This window comes from Loxodonta africana, chromosome 8 (assembly GCF_030014295.1).
Source record: "Loxodonta africana isolate mLoxAfr1 chromosome 8, mLoxAfr1.hap2, whole genome shotgun sequence".
In the NCBI taxonomy this organism is placed as follows: domain Eukaryota; kingdom Metazoa; phylum Chordata; class Mammalia; order Proboscidea; family Elephantidae; genus Loxodonta; species Loxodonta africana.
Genome location: NC_087349.1, coordinates 44,311,158 through 44,324,936, shown reverse-complemented (window position 1 = coordinate 44,324,936; position 13,779 = coordinate 44,311,158). Strand labels below are relative to the sequence as shown.

The 13,779-nt window shown below is 33.1% G+C and overlaps 1 protein-coding gene across 16 annotated transcripts in view; it reads left to right on the top strand.

The window, feature by feature from the left end:
• KMT2E (lysine methyltransferase 2E (inactive)) overlaps positions 1-13,779 on the top strand; it is a 94,841-nt gene that overhangs the window by 47,456 nt on the left and 33,606 nt on the right. For 13 of the 16 annotated variants that reach the window (XM_003407196.4, XM_010587330.3, XM_010587329.3 and 10 more), the window contains 6 exons: positions 736-965; positions 4,180-4,260; positions 6,729-6,787; positions 7,842-8,014; positions 11,615-11,653; positions 13,447-13,677. In XM_003407196.4, the coding sequence (XP_003407244.1) occupies positions 736-965; positions 4,180-4,260; positions 6,729-6,787; positions 7,842-8,014; positions 11,615-11,653; positions 13,447-13,677 (813 nt within the window). Of the gene's footprint in view, positions 1-735; positions 966-1,429; positions 1,517-4,179; positions 4,312-6,728; positions 6,788-7,841; positions 8,015-11,614; positions 11,654-13,446; positions 13,678-13,779 lie in introns of those variants that run through there. The other 3 variants (XM_023544499.2, XM_064289873.1, XM_010587331.3) reach the window with 3 other exon arrangements.

The window sequence follows — 13,779 nt, the reverse complement described above, 5'->3', positions numbered from 1 at the left end:
ATAATAGTAGTATGCCTTTAACTGTTGTTTCTGTTATTCTTTAGCTTCCACATTCCTTAAGGTTTTTTTATCTCAATTCTCTCATCTTGCACCTGCTTTCATCTTTTTTTTTTTTTTGTGTGCAAATATCCTCAACAATACATCCTCCTATTTAACAGTTTCTACATGCACAATTCAGTGACATTGATTACACTGTTCATGTTGAGCAACCTTTATCCCCTATTGTTTTCCTAATTGTTCTGCCATCATTAACATAAACTCAGTGCTCCCCAAGCAAAAATTCCCGCTTCCTCCCTTCCACTCACCCCTTGATAACCGCTAATAAGCTTTGGTTTCTCTATATTTGCATATTTTCATTTAAGTGAGGTCATAACAACATTTGTTGTTTTGTGACTGACTGACTTCACTCAGCATAATGTTTTCAAGGTTAAGTCATGTTGTGCCTGCTTTCATCTTGAAGGTGGAGCTATCTGACCATAGGACTGTGAAGATGTCTTTTGTTTTTTGGGAATGGAGTTTGTGTGTGAAGGTGACCAAGGTTGTAGGTAGACATATTCAGTTAATACTATGGTTTAATATCTGGCTTCACCAATCGTTATTTTAAAGGAGTTAAGGAAGAAATGGATCAATTTCATGTCTTTGAGTATTCAACATGGATCGAATTTTATTTAAGTTGCTGAGTTCATATCATTCAAATTAAATAATATTATTCTGTATTTGTGTTCAATTATCCAGGACCATAATTATGGTGCTCGTCCTCCTCCAACACCTCCAGCTTCCCCTCCTCCATCAGTTCTTATTAGCAAAAACGAAGTAGGCATATTTACCACTCCTAATTTTGATGAAACTTCTAGTGCTACTACTATCAGCACATCTGAGGATGGAAGCTATGGTACTGATGTAACCAGGTGCATATGTGGTTTTACACATGATGATGGATACATGATTTGTTGTGACAAATGCAGGTAAAATATTTCACATCATTAGTTTATTTTTCTTGGATGCTGCTAACCTTTGATTGTTAATGTTGGAAAAGATAATTAAAATCGCTTTTGAAGAAAATGCATTTTTTAAAGTGGGACATCTACTACCGTTGATGCAATCTATTTTGCGCCTAGAAAAAGCCCCTATGGGAAAAAAGCAATCTTAAAGCTTATTAGAAATCCCCATTGTTAATTGAGTAATAGGAAATCAGTTCTGAACTTGATTTATGTACAACCACGTCTCTCTTTTCACTCAGTTCAGTAGTAATACTAGTGTATGTAGTAGTAGACAAGAAAGAAATGAGAGAAGAATTGAGCCCTGTGTATTTTCTTGAGAAATTGTGCTGTGTAGTGAAGTATGATTTTCCAGTTTGGGGGAATTATACACTTTGATTGATGTTTGTTTGACCTGACTCTCTCACCTCCTTTTGACTTGAACCTTGCAGCACTCTGGAGTCTCCTTGAACCAGAACCAGTCTCCCCTCCCCCAACCCTGGTTCAACCGCCAAGAAAGGCTTCTTCCCCTAGAGAAGGTGTGATTGGGACAGAGAGTGGGCTTTGCTTTGTTTTCTTTCTTTCCTTTTTTTTTTTTTTTTTTTAGTTTGGTGGGAGGGTGTTGGGGAGGATGGAGAGGGAATAGTAGGATTTCAGCCTGAAATATTGAGTCCATTCCCTGCATAGGGTGAGGAGCAGAGAGCATTTAACCAGTGCATTATAGAGGGGAAGAAAGTGTGAAAGCTGTACAGAATTTCCCGGGTTTGGTCCTTATGGCATAACTTCATTATTTGATTTGAAGTAGCATGGTGTGTACCCATGTTTGAATGTGAGTATAAAAGTGCATCCCAAAGCCAAATATAAATTATTTTATATTATTTGTAGTATTGTTCCTGTCTATTCAATTAGGCTATTAGGAGTTGGATATTATTGATACAAACATAGTTAGAGTTATATTTTAAAAAGTTGATTTACCTTTGCCAAAAAGAAAATTTAAGTGTTAAGTAGAATGTTATCTTTATAGAAAGTTGTAATATTAATCCTTTGAGTTTATTTTAATAATAAAAATATACTGTGGCACATTTTCACATTTAGAATTAAATTCTCATTACCTGTAAATTACCATGACCTGAATAAATTTACTCAGAAGGTAAATTTAAAACTAAAAAAAAAAAAAAAAAAAAAACACTTTAGTTATACCCTGCTTCCCTCATTATTTTTTAATTAGCTACTTACTACAAAATATGAATTCATATTATAGCCAATTTTGTATAAAATAACTTTCTCTTAGTTGATCTTGAGAATCTGATAAATTTGGCAATGTTTTTGTTTTAATAATCTAAACGGTGTTTTTTTATTTAGTTACGATCTGTACATAATATAGAATTATTTCTATTAAAGAATAATGAAATAGTCCATAGGATTTTATAACCACTACGGATTTTTAAAGGACTGGTTCAGTTTGTGGATTATTCAAGGTGTTTGCTCTTCAGCACCTGCTGTCTTTGGTATGAATCTTAACTCTCTCTTTTTCTGTTGCTTAACCTGTAGCATACTGCAAGTCTTAATCTTTTTTTTCTCTATTCTTATTTTACATTGTCTTTTTACATAGTTTCATGTTCCTGCTGCCCATTCTCATCTGTCTCAAGTCTCACATCTACATCTCTGATTATTTATTCATTTTCCAGCTTTGTTTCTTCCAATGTCTGTATGACATCATTACCCTACAAATTTAACTTAATTTGTTACTCTAACACTCTGTCAGCTGCCCTGGTTTTCATTTTCACTTCTTTAATATATATTCTGTTACCCTTCACATCCTACTAGTTCTTGCCCCACCATTCTCCCATTTACCTCTTCCTCTCCACTTTTTTAGCTGCCTTAATGTTATCATTTTATTTTCTATTGTGAATTGCCTGGATTACTCCAGTAGATTCTTAGCTGCAAAGTTTTTAGTTAAGAAATGAAGAGCAACACAATAGCAGTTAGCTTAATAGTTATATATTAAAAGAGGCTAAGTAATGAAGAAAATAGCTAAGACTATTTTTGGAAACAGGCATATATATCAACTTTGGACAAAGGCAAGTCTTGGCAGTAAAATATAATAACAACAGTAAATAAAGAAGTCTGCCTTGACCTGGTCCATATATTCCATTTAAAAAAGTTAGAGGACAGAAGAGGTTTAATCTCTGTCCTCATGGAATGCCTCTTGTATTCTTTAACTTCATTTTGTCTGCCATTATTCTAGTTCTGTCCTTCATTAACTCAAGTCTAGAATGTTGGAGAAGGAGCCCTGGTGGTGCAACAGTTAAAGCACTCAGCTACTAACCGAAAGTTGGCAGTTCAAACTCACCAAGGGGCTGCATGGGAGAAAGATCTGGCAATCTGCTCTTGTAAAGATTATACTCTGGAAAACTCTATGGGGGCAGCTCTACTGTGATGGCACCTGACAACAGTAGCATGTTGGAAAAGCCTCTAGTTGGTCTGACTGCCTCTAGTTTCTTAACTCCTTTGAAGTAATATGTGTGCCACCAGAGCACGTCTAGTTGTTACGTGTTGCAGGTTGGAGGAAATCTAGACACATCCTGACATTCAAAATCTTACATAATCATAGTGTAGTTTACTAATCCTGTCTTCCTCCTCTTGATCTCTCAAAATGAACGTTTCACTTCCTATATGTTGTCCTTCTTCTGGCTGTTGCTAATCTTATCTGTCTAATTGAGAAAACATTGCGACAGTGATGTCTTTTCCTTTTAATTTCCCATACGAGATTCTGTTCAAGTCCAGTGTTCTCCAGGGTGCTTTTTTCATTAACTGCAAGCATCGATTGGGGTTATATAATTTCACTTTTTGATAGTTATTAGCCTCTTGCCAGAGAGTTTTTGATAGGGTAAACATCTCTTAAACTTTGTGATTTCTAATATTTGTAACCTTTATCTTTTATGTTTTAAAATTATATTTGCTTTAGACATTTATCTATATAAACATGGACATACATATATGTGTGTATATATCCTGTATTTGTTCTCATGTTTTTGTATCTCAGAGTTTTATCCCAAGGTCATATTTGTATGAATTCCTCACAGTACCTTTTAGAGTGCTAAGTGCAGAGTTGGCACTTACTAAGTACTAGTTGAAATACTAAATCTTAATTTGAGGATAAAAACTATTTTATATGTTCTGCTTCTTTTTTTCTTTTAAGTGTTTGGCAACATATTGACTGCATGGGGATCGACAGGCAGCATATTCCTGATACCTATCTCTGTGAACGTTGTCAGCCTAGGTGAGTTGCACATATTCCTGATGCCTATCTCTGTGAACGTTGTCAGCCTAGGTGAGTTGCACACAGCTGATATTGCTGATTTTACTGAGGTAACCTTTAGTTAGCAGAGATTTACTCATGAGTTCTGGAGATTAAATAATTGAAGTGCTGTATTTCATCGATTCAATATTCTAAGATACACCTTTTCATTTTGCATTATCATTTTTGTATTCTGACATCTCTAAAATCAGGAAGACTCTCATTGATAGTGTGTCATGGTTTACTTGGTAGGGAATTTATTTATTTATAGCATTTTCCCCCACTGGAATACACTGTGTTAAAGAGTTTATTAGAACCATGTTCTGTTAGCTGCAGAAGTTCTCTCCTTTTTGCAGTATCTTGCTATATGTTTTTCTCCTCATTTCTCTTTTGATTATGAACATTTCAAATCTATGTAAAAGTAAAATAGTATAATGAATCCACACATTTCTCTGGTTCAACAGTTATCAACAACCCATGGTATATATGTACTACAGTTTGTTTAATCATTCACCTTTGAGGGACATTTGAGTTGTTTTTATTTTTTATCCGTTACAAATAAAACTGCTGTAAACATTCATGTACAGGTTTGTGTGAATATTAAGTGTTCATTTCTCTGGGAATAAATACTCAAGAGTGCAATTGCTTGGTTGTATCCATATTTAGTTTTATGAGAAATTGCCAAACTTTTTCAGAGTGGCTACACCATTTTACATTCCCATCAACAATGAATGACTGATTTTTTAAGGATCGCTTTTTAAATTTTACTTTTATAACTATGTAAGAAGTACTTTCATCATTCAAATGGCTACACCATTTTACATTCCCACCAACAATGTATGACTATGTTTTAAGGAATCGCTTTTTAAATTTTACTTTTATAACTATGTAAGAAGTACTTTCATCATTCAAACCAAACCTGTTGCTCTCGTGTCGATTCCGACTCATAGAGACCCTATAGGACAGTAGAACTGCTGCATAGGGTTTCCAAGGAATGCCTGGTAGATTTGAACTGCTGACATTTTGCTTAGTAGCCAAAGCTCTTAACCACTACACCACCAGGGTTTCCCATCATTCAGAAGTCAAATATGTAAAACAAGGTATATTCAAATAGGTCTAACTTCTTTCCCTTTCCCTTCGATCATATCTCCCTAGAAGTAACTATCTTAAAAATTGATTTTTCCTTCCATTGCTAGTTTTCCATTATGAGAAGTTATGTACCTATATATTTGTATTTCCTTCCTTTCTGTAACTATAATAGTTTTTAACCGTATTTTTTTTCTTAAAAATATATGCTAAAGATCACTTCATAGTATTATATAGAGACATAACATTTCGTTTTATAGCTTCAGGGTACTCTGTATGTTTATGATATACTATAGTTTATTGAACCATTCCACTTCGGGTGGACATTTGAGTTTCTGGTCTTTTGTTCTTGCGTATGGAAGTGGGATTGTTCTATAAAAGAGTAAATGTATATATAATTTTGCCAGATATTGCCAAATTCTCCTCCAGTAGGAGCTATGCAATTATGAATTCACACCAGTAATGAATGAGCCTGCCTATTTTCTCAAGCTTCACAATAGAATGTGTGACACACTGGGATTTTTGCCAGTCTAATTAGGCGAAAATTGGTAATCTCAGTGTAGTTATACTTCGCATTTCTTTTATTATGATGTTTTTCCGTGTAGTTTTGTTTCACTTTATGATAGTGATTAGCTTCTTGCCAGATAGTTTTTGATGGGATAAATATCTGTTGATTAATTCATTACTGACCATTAGTAGGACATTCAGTCGAGAAATACTGTGTTCATTCCATGGTAACTGGGATAGTTATCTATGTTGCTAAGATAGTTAGGTGTCCTAGTAGACATTAAGGCAAGTCTTTTATTCAGTTTTATACATTTTAGTCTAGAGCTCTTTTTTAATTCTTCTGAGAATAATATTTACTGTTATTTGGCCTCTAGACTAATAAGTTTATACAATGAAAAGTTGGAAAAAGAAAGTAAAACAATTATTACCGCTGATATCGTTCATGAGGGTGTTGGGGGAGATTAATGGAACATTTTACTTAATTGCTGAATATTTTGTATTATTTCAAAAGTGGAAATAATTTGAGGCTAATGGTAATAATGTCATAGATTCTAATTCAATATACATTTACTTTAAGAAATTTCATTTAATTATTAAAATTATTATGATTTGTTTTTAGACTTTTTTGCTAGGTTCCTTAGTTAAAAAAAAAAAAATACTTAACAGTACAAAGGAGTCCACTGCTAATGATACTAGATCATATCTAAACTGTAGGGCAAAGGATATTTCATCTATATTATACTCTTGGTTTTTCACTAAAAAATAAAGAAATTGTGAAGTTTATCACATTTAAAACAGATCTTCATATCTAAATTAATGTAAGCTTAATAAATAATTATGTTAATATTTTATTGTAGGAGTTTGGATAAAGAGAGGGCGGTGCTACTACAACGTCGGAAAAGGGAAAATATGTCAGGTGGGTTAAAAGAATCTATGCTCAATTAAAATTACCGAGATTCAGAGAATAAGTGGTCTATGGATTTTTAGATGGCAGATTCTTTACTGATTAATGTTGATAGTATATATAATTTACAGTTTCAGGTATAGCATTTAAATATTATTCTTTTTCAGATTATATAATCAGTGCATACTTATCTTAGGAAATAGGGAAAGTGGAAAATAAACATTTAAAATCATCAATAATTACCCATGGGTTAAAAAAAAATAAGATATATTTGTTCTTCAGAATGATAGTGCTCTATTAGTTCATAATGGGGAATAGGGTTTCTTTCATTTTTTAGAAACAGAATTTAGAAGTATAACATATGCCATAATTTTCATTTTGGCTTAAAACTTCACTAATACAGCTGATTTTGAACAATCATAGTTTAATCAACCATTCCTCCTTGATGGACATTTGGGTTATTTCTGGTATTTTTGTTGTTTTTGCTATTATAAACAGTACCTTCAACAAAACCTTAGTGTACTTTTGCCTATTTATCTTTGGGTGAATGCCTAGAAATGGCTTGCTGGGTCAAACAGTAAGTGCGTATATAATTTTGCTTGATACTGCTAAATTTCCCTTCATAGCAAACCAAACCAAACCCAGTGCCGTCGAGTTGATTCTGACTCATAGCGACCCTATAGAGCAGAGAAGAACTGCCCCATAGAGTTTCCAAGGAGCGCCTGACGGATTTGAACTGCTGACCCTTTGGTTAGCGGCCATAGCACTTGACCACTACACCACCAGGGTTTCGTCCCTTCCTAGAGAATGTTGAATTTCCACAGCCTCACTACCAGAGTATGTTGTCAGACCCTTGAATCCTTTCTGGCTTAATGGGTGATGGGTAGTATTTGTAGTTCTCATTTAAATTTGTCTTAATATTGTGAGTGAGGTGAGTAAAGAAGGGAAAAGGTGTGTTGTTTATTCAGAAAGGTTGAGATCCAGTCCAGTCATGTGGAATGCTATTTTATTATACTGTTTGAAATAGAATACTGCATATGTAGTAATTTTTCTTTTGCCTTTGAAGATGGTGATACCAGTGCAACTGAGAGTGGTGATGAGGTTCCCGTGGAACTATATACTGCATTTCAGCATACTCCAACATCGATCACTTTAACTGCCGCAAGAGTTTCCAAGGTTAATGATAAAAGAAGGAAAAAAAGTGGGGAGAAAGAACAAAATATTTCAAAATGTAAAAAAGTAAGTTTTTGCTTTTTAAAAAACAAGTAGGAAGTAAAGGCAGCAGTTTTACAGTAAAGGCAGATGTTTTACGGGAAAGAATGAATAATAGAAGCAGGAGAGTAACTAGAAAAGGTTGGTGGTAGGGCCTAGTAAAAGCTTTTTTGTTTTTAATTTTAAACAATTATTTAAAATTTTAATGTGTTTTAAAGATGAAAGTGGAATAGAGAAGAAACTTTTGAAAACTGCTTTGAAATCATCACTGTAATGAGGCTAGTTACAGAAATGCAAAAGAAAATAGAAAAAAACTGCTGTTTTAGAAAACAAGTAACAGTCCTAAATTTTTAGTAACTTATGAACAGGTAAAGAAACATATTTACATACAATGATTACAAATGATTTTTTTCTAACTATTTGAATATCTTAGAGTCCTGGTGGTACAGTGGTTAAGTGCTCGACTGCTAACCAAAAGGTTGGCGGTTCAAACCTACCAGAAGCTCCATGGGAGAAAGATGAGGCAGTCTGCTTCCGTAAAGATTTACAGCCTGGGAAACCCTGTGGGGCAGTTGTACTCTGTCCTATAGGGTTGCTATGAGTTGGAATTGACATTACGGCAATGAGTTTGGTTTGGTTTATTTGAATATCTAATCAGGGCTCCTCCTTGTTGAATTTTTTACTGTGTAATTTTTTTTTTTTCACATAAATTTTATGTGATAAATTATCCCTGTATCCCCAGTGGCAGAAAACTATTTACAGACCACTGTTTCATTAAATGTGTTGTAATCTATAAAGCTTTTTTTTTTTTTTTTAATCTATAAAGCAGATTTTTGTCATACCAGATAAAAAATCCTTTTCACAATGATTGTGAAGGTGGCACAGGACTGGGCAGAGTTTTATTCTGTTGTACATAAGATCACCATGAGTCGGAAACGACACGACAGCACCTAACAGCAGATTGGTATTAAAAATAAAAAATAAAAAAAACCCAAGCCCTTTATGGTGGAGTTGATTCCAACCCCTAGAAGTATATTTTCCTAAGTATTCTTCATGATATGTTTGGTTACTTAATAGGTAGTATATACATCTTTGTGTTCTAATTTTACCTCCCTGCTTGAAATATGCCTTGACTTCCAAGCAGTCTTCATGTATATGTTTCTCTCCTTTTCTGCTGCTCTTCTGCCTGTGTTTTATCCAATCCAGACAATTTACTGTTACCAGATTCTTCTTTCACTTTCTGGTCATGTTGTATTTGCTTATGCTGTTCCCTTCACCAGTTGGAATGTTCTCATCTCTGTCTTTTTAGCTTTTACCACACTTTGACCGGAATTCACCATCTTAGGTGCTACTTCCTCCTTGAAATTTGCTTTTCTTCTACCAATTATCTTTTTTTGTATCATGCCATGGCATTTGAACCTTTTATTATAACACTTAAAACCATTTTGTCGTGTTTCATTGTTATTTTCTTTGTCTTTGATAGATTGTAACTTAAACAGAGATTGTTAGGTTCTTTTTACAATTTAGGAACTCACATATAGGTATTGACTCACCTTTTTGTCTACTGCTTTCAAATTATGTTTCCCTGTTTGTTACATAAAATTACTTGGAAATTTTATACTTGTGTATTTTTGTTTTGAGGTCGTTTTATTTAATTGAAATCTATTTTTTTGAGTAAAACATAGATTTTGCATTTTCTCTGATTGGAATGACTTCCGAGTATTTAAAATAACTTGGTCTTGGATTGTGTCATATTTATTTTAGAATATTGCTGAGTATTTAAAAGAAAAAGTTTCTGGTGTTATAATACAGTGATTTTAAAAAAAGGAATTCAGGAAACTAGGTATAAAAGATACCTAGTTTGCTCTTAAGTTTTTATCATTGGGAGCAACACATAATAAAAATAAATTAGCAAAAGGATATATAGTTTTCTCTTTTCAGCCTACTGTTACGTTATGGTCGGTAATTAAAAATGTGAATGGAGTTAGCAATAAATAAGCAGATGGTAGTCTAAAAATATTCATAAAACCCCATTTTGGAATTGTTGCCATTTTAGCAATTCAGGATTTTGACAAAGTATTAACATTATTAATAATACAGAATAAAATATTAAAAGGCATGGATTGTGTGGCACGGCCCATATATGAATTAGGATTTTTTTAAGTCATGTTTTCTAATTTTAACATGAAAAGAATTTTTTTAACTTGATTATTTTAGTTCATAAAATCATTATCAGCAAATATTTTATAAATGTTCTATTACTGTTTTTCTTGCAGTATTTTCTTTCTAAACCAAACTTGTATCTTCCTTGACCATCCTTTAAATTCTGTTTTTTTTTCCCCCCTCCCCAGCAGCACAGTTATTGCCAGGGCTTAAAAATCGTTATCTTTAGTCTTTGACATCCGGATTTATTTTCAAAAGCTCTATCAATGTTTTCTTTGAAATGTCTCTCAGATACACAGTTCTTCTTGTTGCTACAAATCCAGTCTAAGCCCTCATACCACATGGTAGTGCCGTAATACCTTCTTATCTGATTTCTCTAGCTTCATCCTCTTTCGTATTCAGCCCATTTTGCATTTGATTATCAAAGTTTCTGTAAATACCATTTTTATATCCCTCTTCTGCTCAGATTTCTCTTTCATAGTAAAGAATATACAGCATTTAAGTTGGAATCATAAAATTTGACTTTTAAATGAGGTTTCCATTCTCTAATTTTACATTTTCTAGCCAGTCTTATGTGTCACTACTTCTAAGTAGATAAAAGTATGGTATATTTGTTTTTCCTTGAATGTGACATATTTCTGCCTAATCCATGCCTTTTATCATGGTTTTTCCTAATACCAGGATCATATTCCTTTCACTTGTCCATCTGTCTAAATATATCCATTCTCTATGGTCTACCTAGCTCTTGTTCTACCTTTAATGTGAAGGATTTTTGTGCTTTTTAAATTTTTTAAAATCTCACACTTTTCTGACAGTCTGTGCAGTAACTGAATACTTAAATGTATTTGGATCTATGTTGCTTGCTGTAAGTTTGTGTTTGTTAGTTTCTCTAAATAGTTTATGCTTTTTGTTGGGGGAAGGGGCTGAGAAAGATAGGAATTAAGTCTAATTATCTCTTTTGGATCCTGGCAGATAAGTGGGCTCTCAGTAAATATTTATTGAATAAAAAAATGCAGCCCTGTTTACTGCAGTGTTTATTATTGAAGCTCCATTAAGTGCTCGAATATTATTTGCCATTTGACATACAGAATGAAAATGACATTATTTTATGCCCCCCAGACTTACCACCTCAGCAAAATTACTATTAAATTTGACTTTTAAATTTCTATCATAATGACTTTCCTATAGTTGTAATATCGGTGCACACAGAAAATTTGTATGCTTTTGTCTTAGCATCATATCATGTACATGTTTTCATGTTTTTACATAGTGTGCATTTTCAGTAGTAGAATATATTCCAGTAAGCATCTTCATTATTCTGCTCATTCTGAATTTAATGGTTATTACCACATTTTTTTGTTGCTATGAAACTTTATTAAATGGCTTCAGTGATTAGATTGATTCATAAGTGTTAATTATATTCGGTTTTAAAAATACTGACCCAGAATTCCATATTTATTTTAGGCCTTTCGTGAAGGATCTAGGAAATCATCAAGAGTTAAGGTAAATGCAGTAAATTTCAGGCCGTTATTATCAGTTGTGAATTTTTCAGGAGCTTATTAAGTGGTTGCTTATCTATAATCTTTACTTTATGCTCTCTTCATTGTGTGTCATTTCACTGCTTGTTAGTATCTTTATCAGAAGTGGGATCATAGAAAATTCTAATCGGGTTATTAAACCAGTCTTGTAGTTTGTTTAGCACTGTTAAAACGTTAATCAAAAGAGGAGGTATATAAACAATTTCTAGTATTAAAACTTTGGTTCATCTGAATTTCAGTTATCACTACATTCCATGTCTCTAAACCACTACATTAGGAATAAGAATACAAAACCACATTTGGAATTTGATAGTTTATTCTTTACCATAATTGGGATTCTAGTGATTTAGTTAAATGAGTTGTCATAATATATAGTAAAATCACTGTAGAGCCACCTTAGAAGCATAAGGTGTATTAGTCATTTGTACCTCGTTTTTTAATTAGAATGCATCCTCAATTTTATAGATGCTAAAATTGCTGAGGTGGGAACAAAACTGAATAGATTTCTTTAATAAAGCAGAGGAAAGCCTAAATATAAGTAGTATCTCATATTTAAAAAAAATCTCTTCTTTATCAAATGATCACTGTAATGTAGACTAGGTGTATACATAAAATATCAGTTGGTAAACTAAGCCTACCCCCATCAAATAGTTGAGCAGCTTAATATAGCTTATATTTCATTGTAGAAAAGAATGATACTTTTTAAATAAAAATTGGTCAGTCATATGAAGAGTGGGCTGATGGAAAATTTTAGGAATGTGTTACTATGCATGTCTAAAAGGATATGTAAGGATCTCATGAAATCAGATTTTTCAATTTCACAGTTATGTTGTGCATATTATACAATTAATCTGTTTTTTTCATCAAGGTTTTCAGTATTATAAAAAGAAATTGACAAACAGCATTTATAACTAAATTGAAATTTTACGCATCCTATCCATTGTAATTTTGAATGAAGTTAACCATAAGATACAATGTGTCTTGTTATCTGCGGTAGTTGGTTCTCATCTTAAGATTGCAAATAAGAATTACCTGAATATAATTGTGGTAGTCCAGGGTTTAATGCATTTTAAAATGGTTGGTAATTGTGCCTTTCAGTAAATTGTTTTCCAATTAGAGGGTTCTTTTTATTTTGTAGCATATTAAGAAGTGGTAGTAACCTTAGCATTCATATCCTCCAAGTTTTAGGGCCACTGTGAGTTGGAATTGAATGGATGGCAATGGGTTTGGTTTTCTGGATCGAGGAGGAGCAAGTACTTTAAGCTAGAAGGTTCTTGCCCTCATTATAATAGCCCATGAATTTAGGTCATGGATCATTTTAGCTCACTTCACATTGTGTGAGTCGTGTCAAATTTATCATGCATATAATAGGACTAAATTAAGATATCAAAGTATATTTTTGTTATAAAACATGTCAGGAGATTCTTAATATGAAGCATATGTTGCTCACATAATAATTATTGTCTAGTTCACCAAAGTTTCAGGTATTTCCAAGTACACTGAATGTTCCACTTGGCTACAGTAGTGATAGTGAAGCTTGAATTTCTGCTCTTCTGACTTAACTCAGCTTCTTGCAGTTTTCCAACTGATTTGCCTGGCATGGAATATAAAACTGTGGGAGGTCTTTTTTTCCACCAGGAACAACGTAGAAAGCCAAATTTTATTTCTACTTTATATTCTTTTATATAGGTCATTTATGTTTTATGTGATTTTGCATAAGTACTTCATAGATTAATGCTTTGCTTGCTATTATTTTAGGGTTCAGCTCCAGAGATTGATCCTTCATCTGATGGTTCAAATTTTGGATGGGAGACAAAAATCAAAGCATGGATGGACCGATACGAAGAGGCAAATAATAACCAGTATAGTGAGGGTGTTCAGAGGGAGGCACAGAGAATAGCCCTGAGATTAGGCAATGGAAACGACAAAAAAGAGATGAATAAATCAGATTTGAATACCAATAATTTACTTTTCAAACCTCCTGTAGAGGTAAATATAGTTTGTCAAAAAGTTAAAAATGAATATCTTTTTGTACTGTATATCTTAAGTAGCTAGCCTGAAAAGCAGCCAGGTTTAATTCATCTCAATATT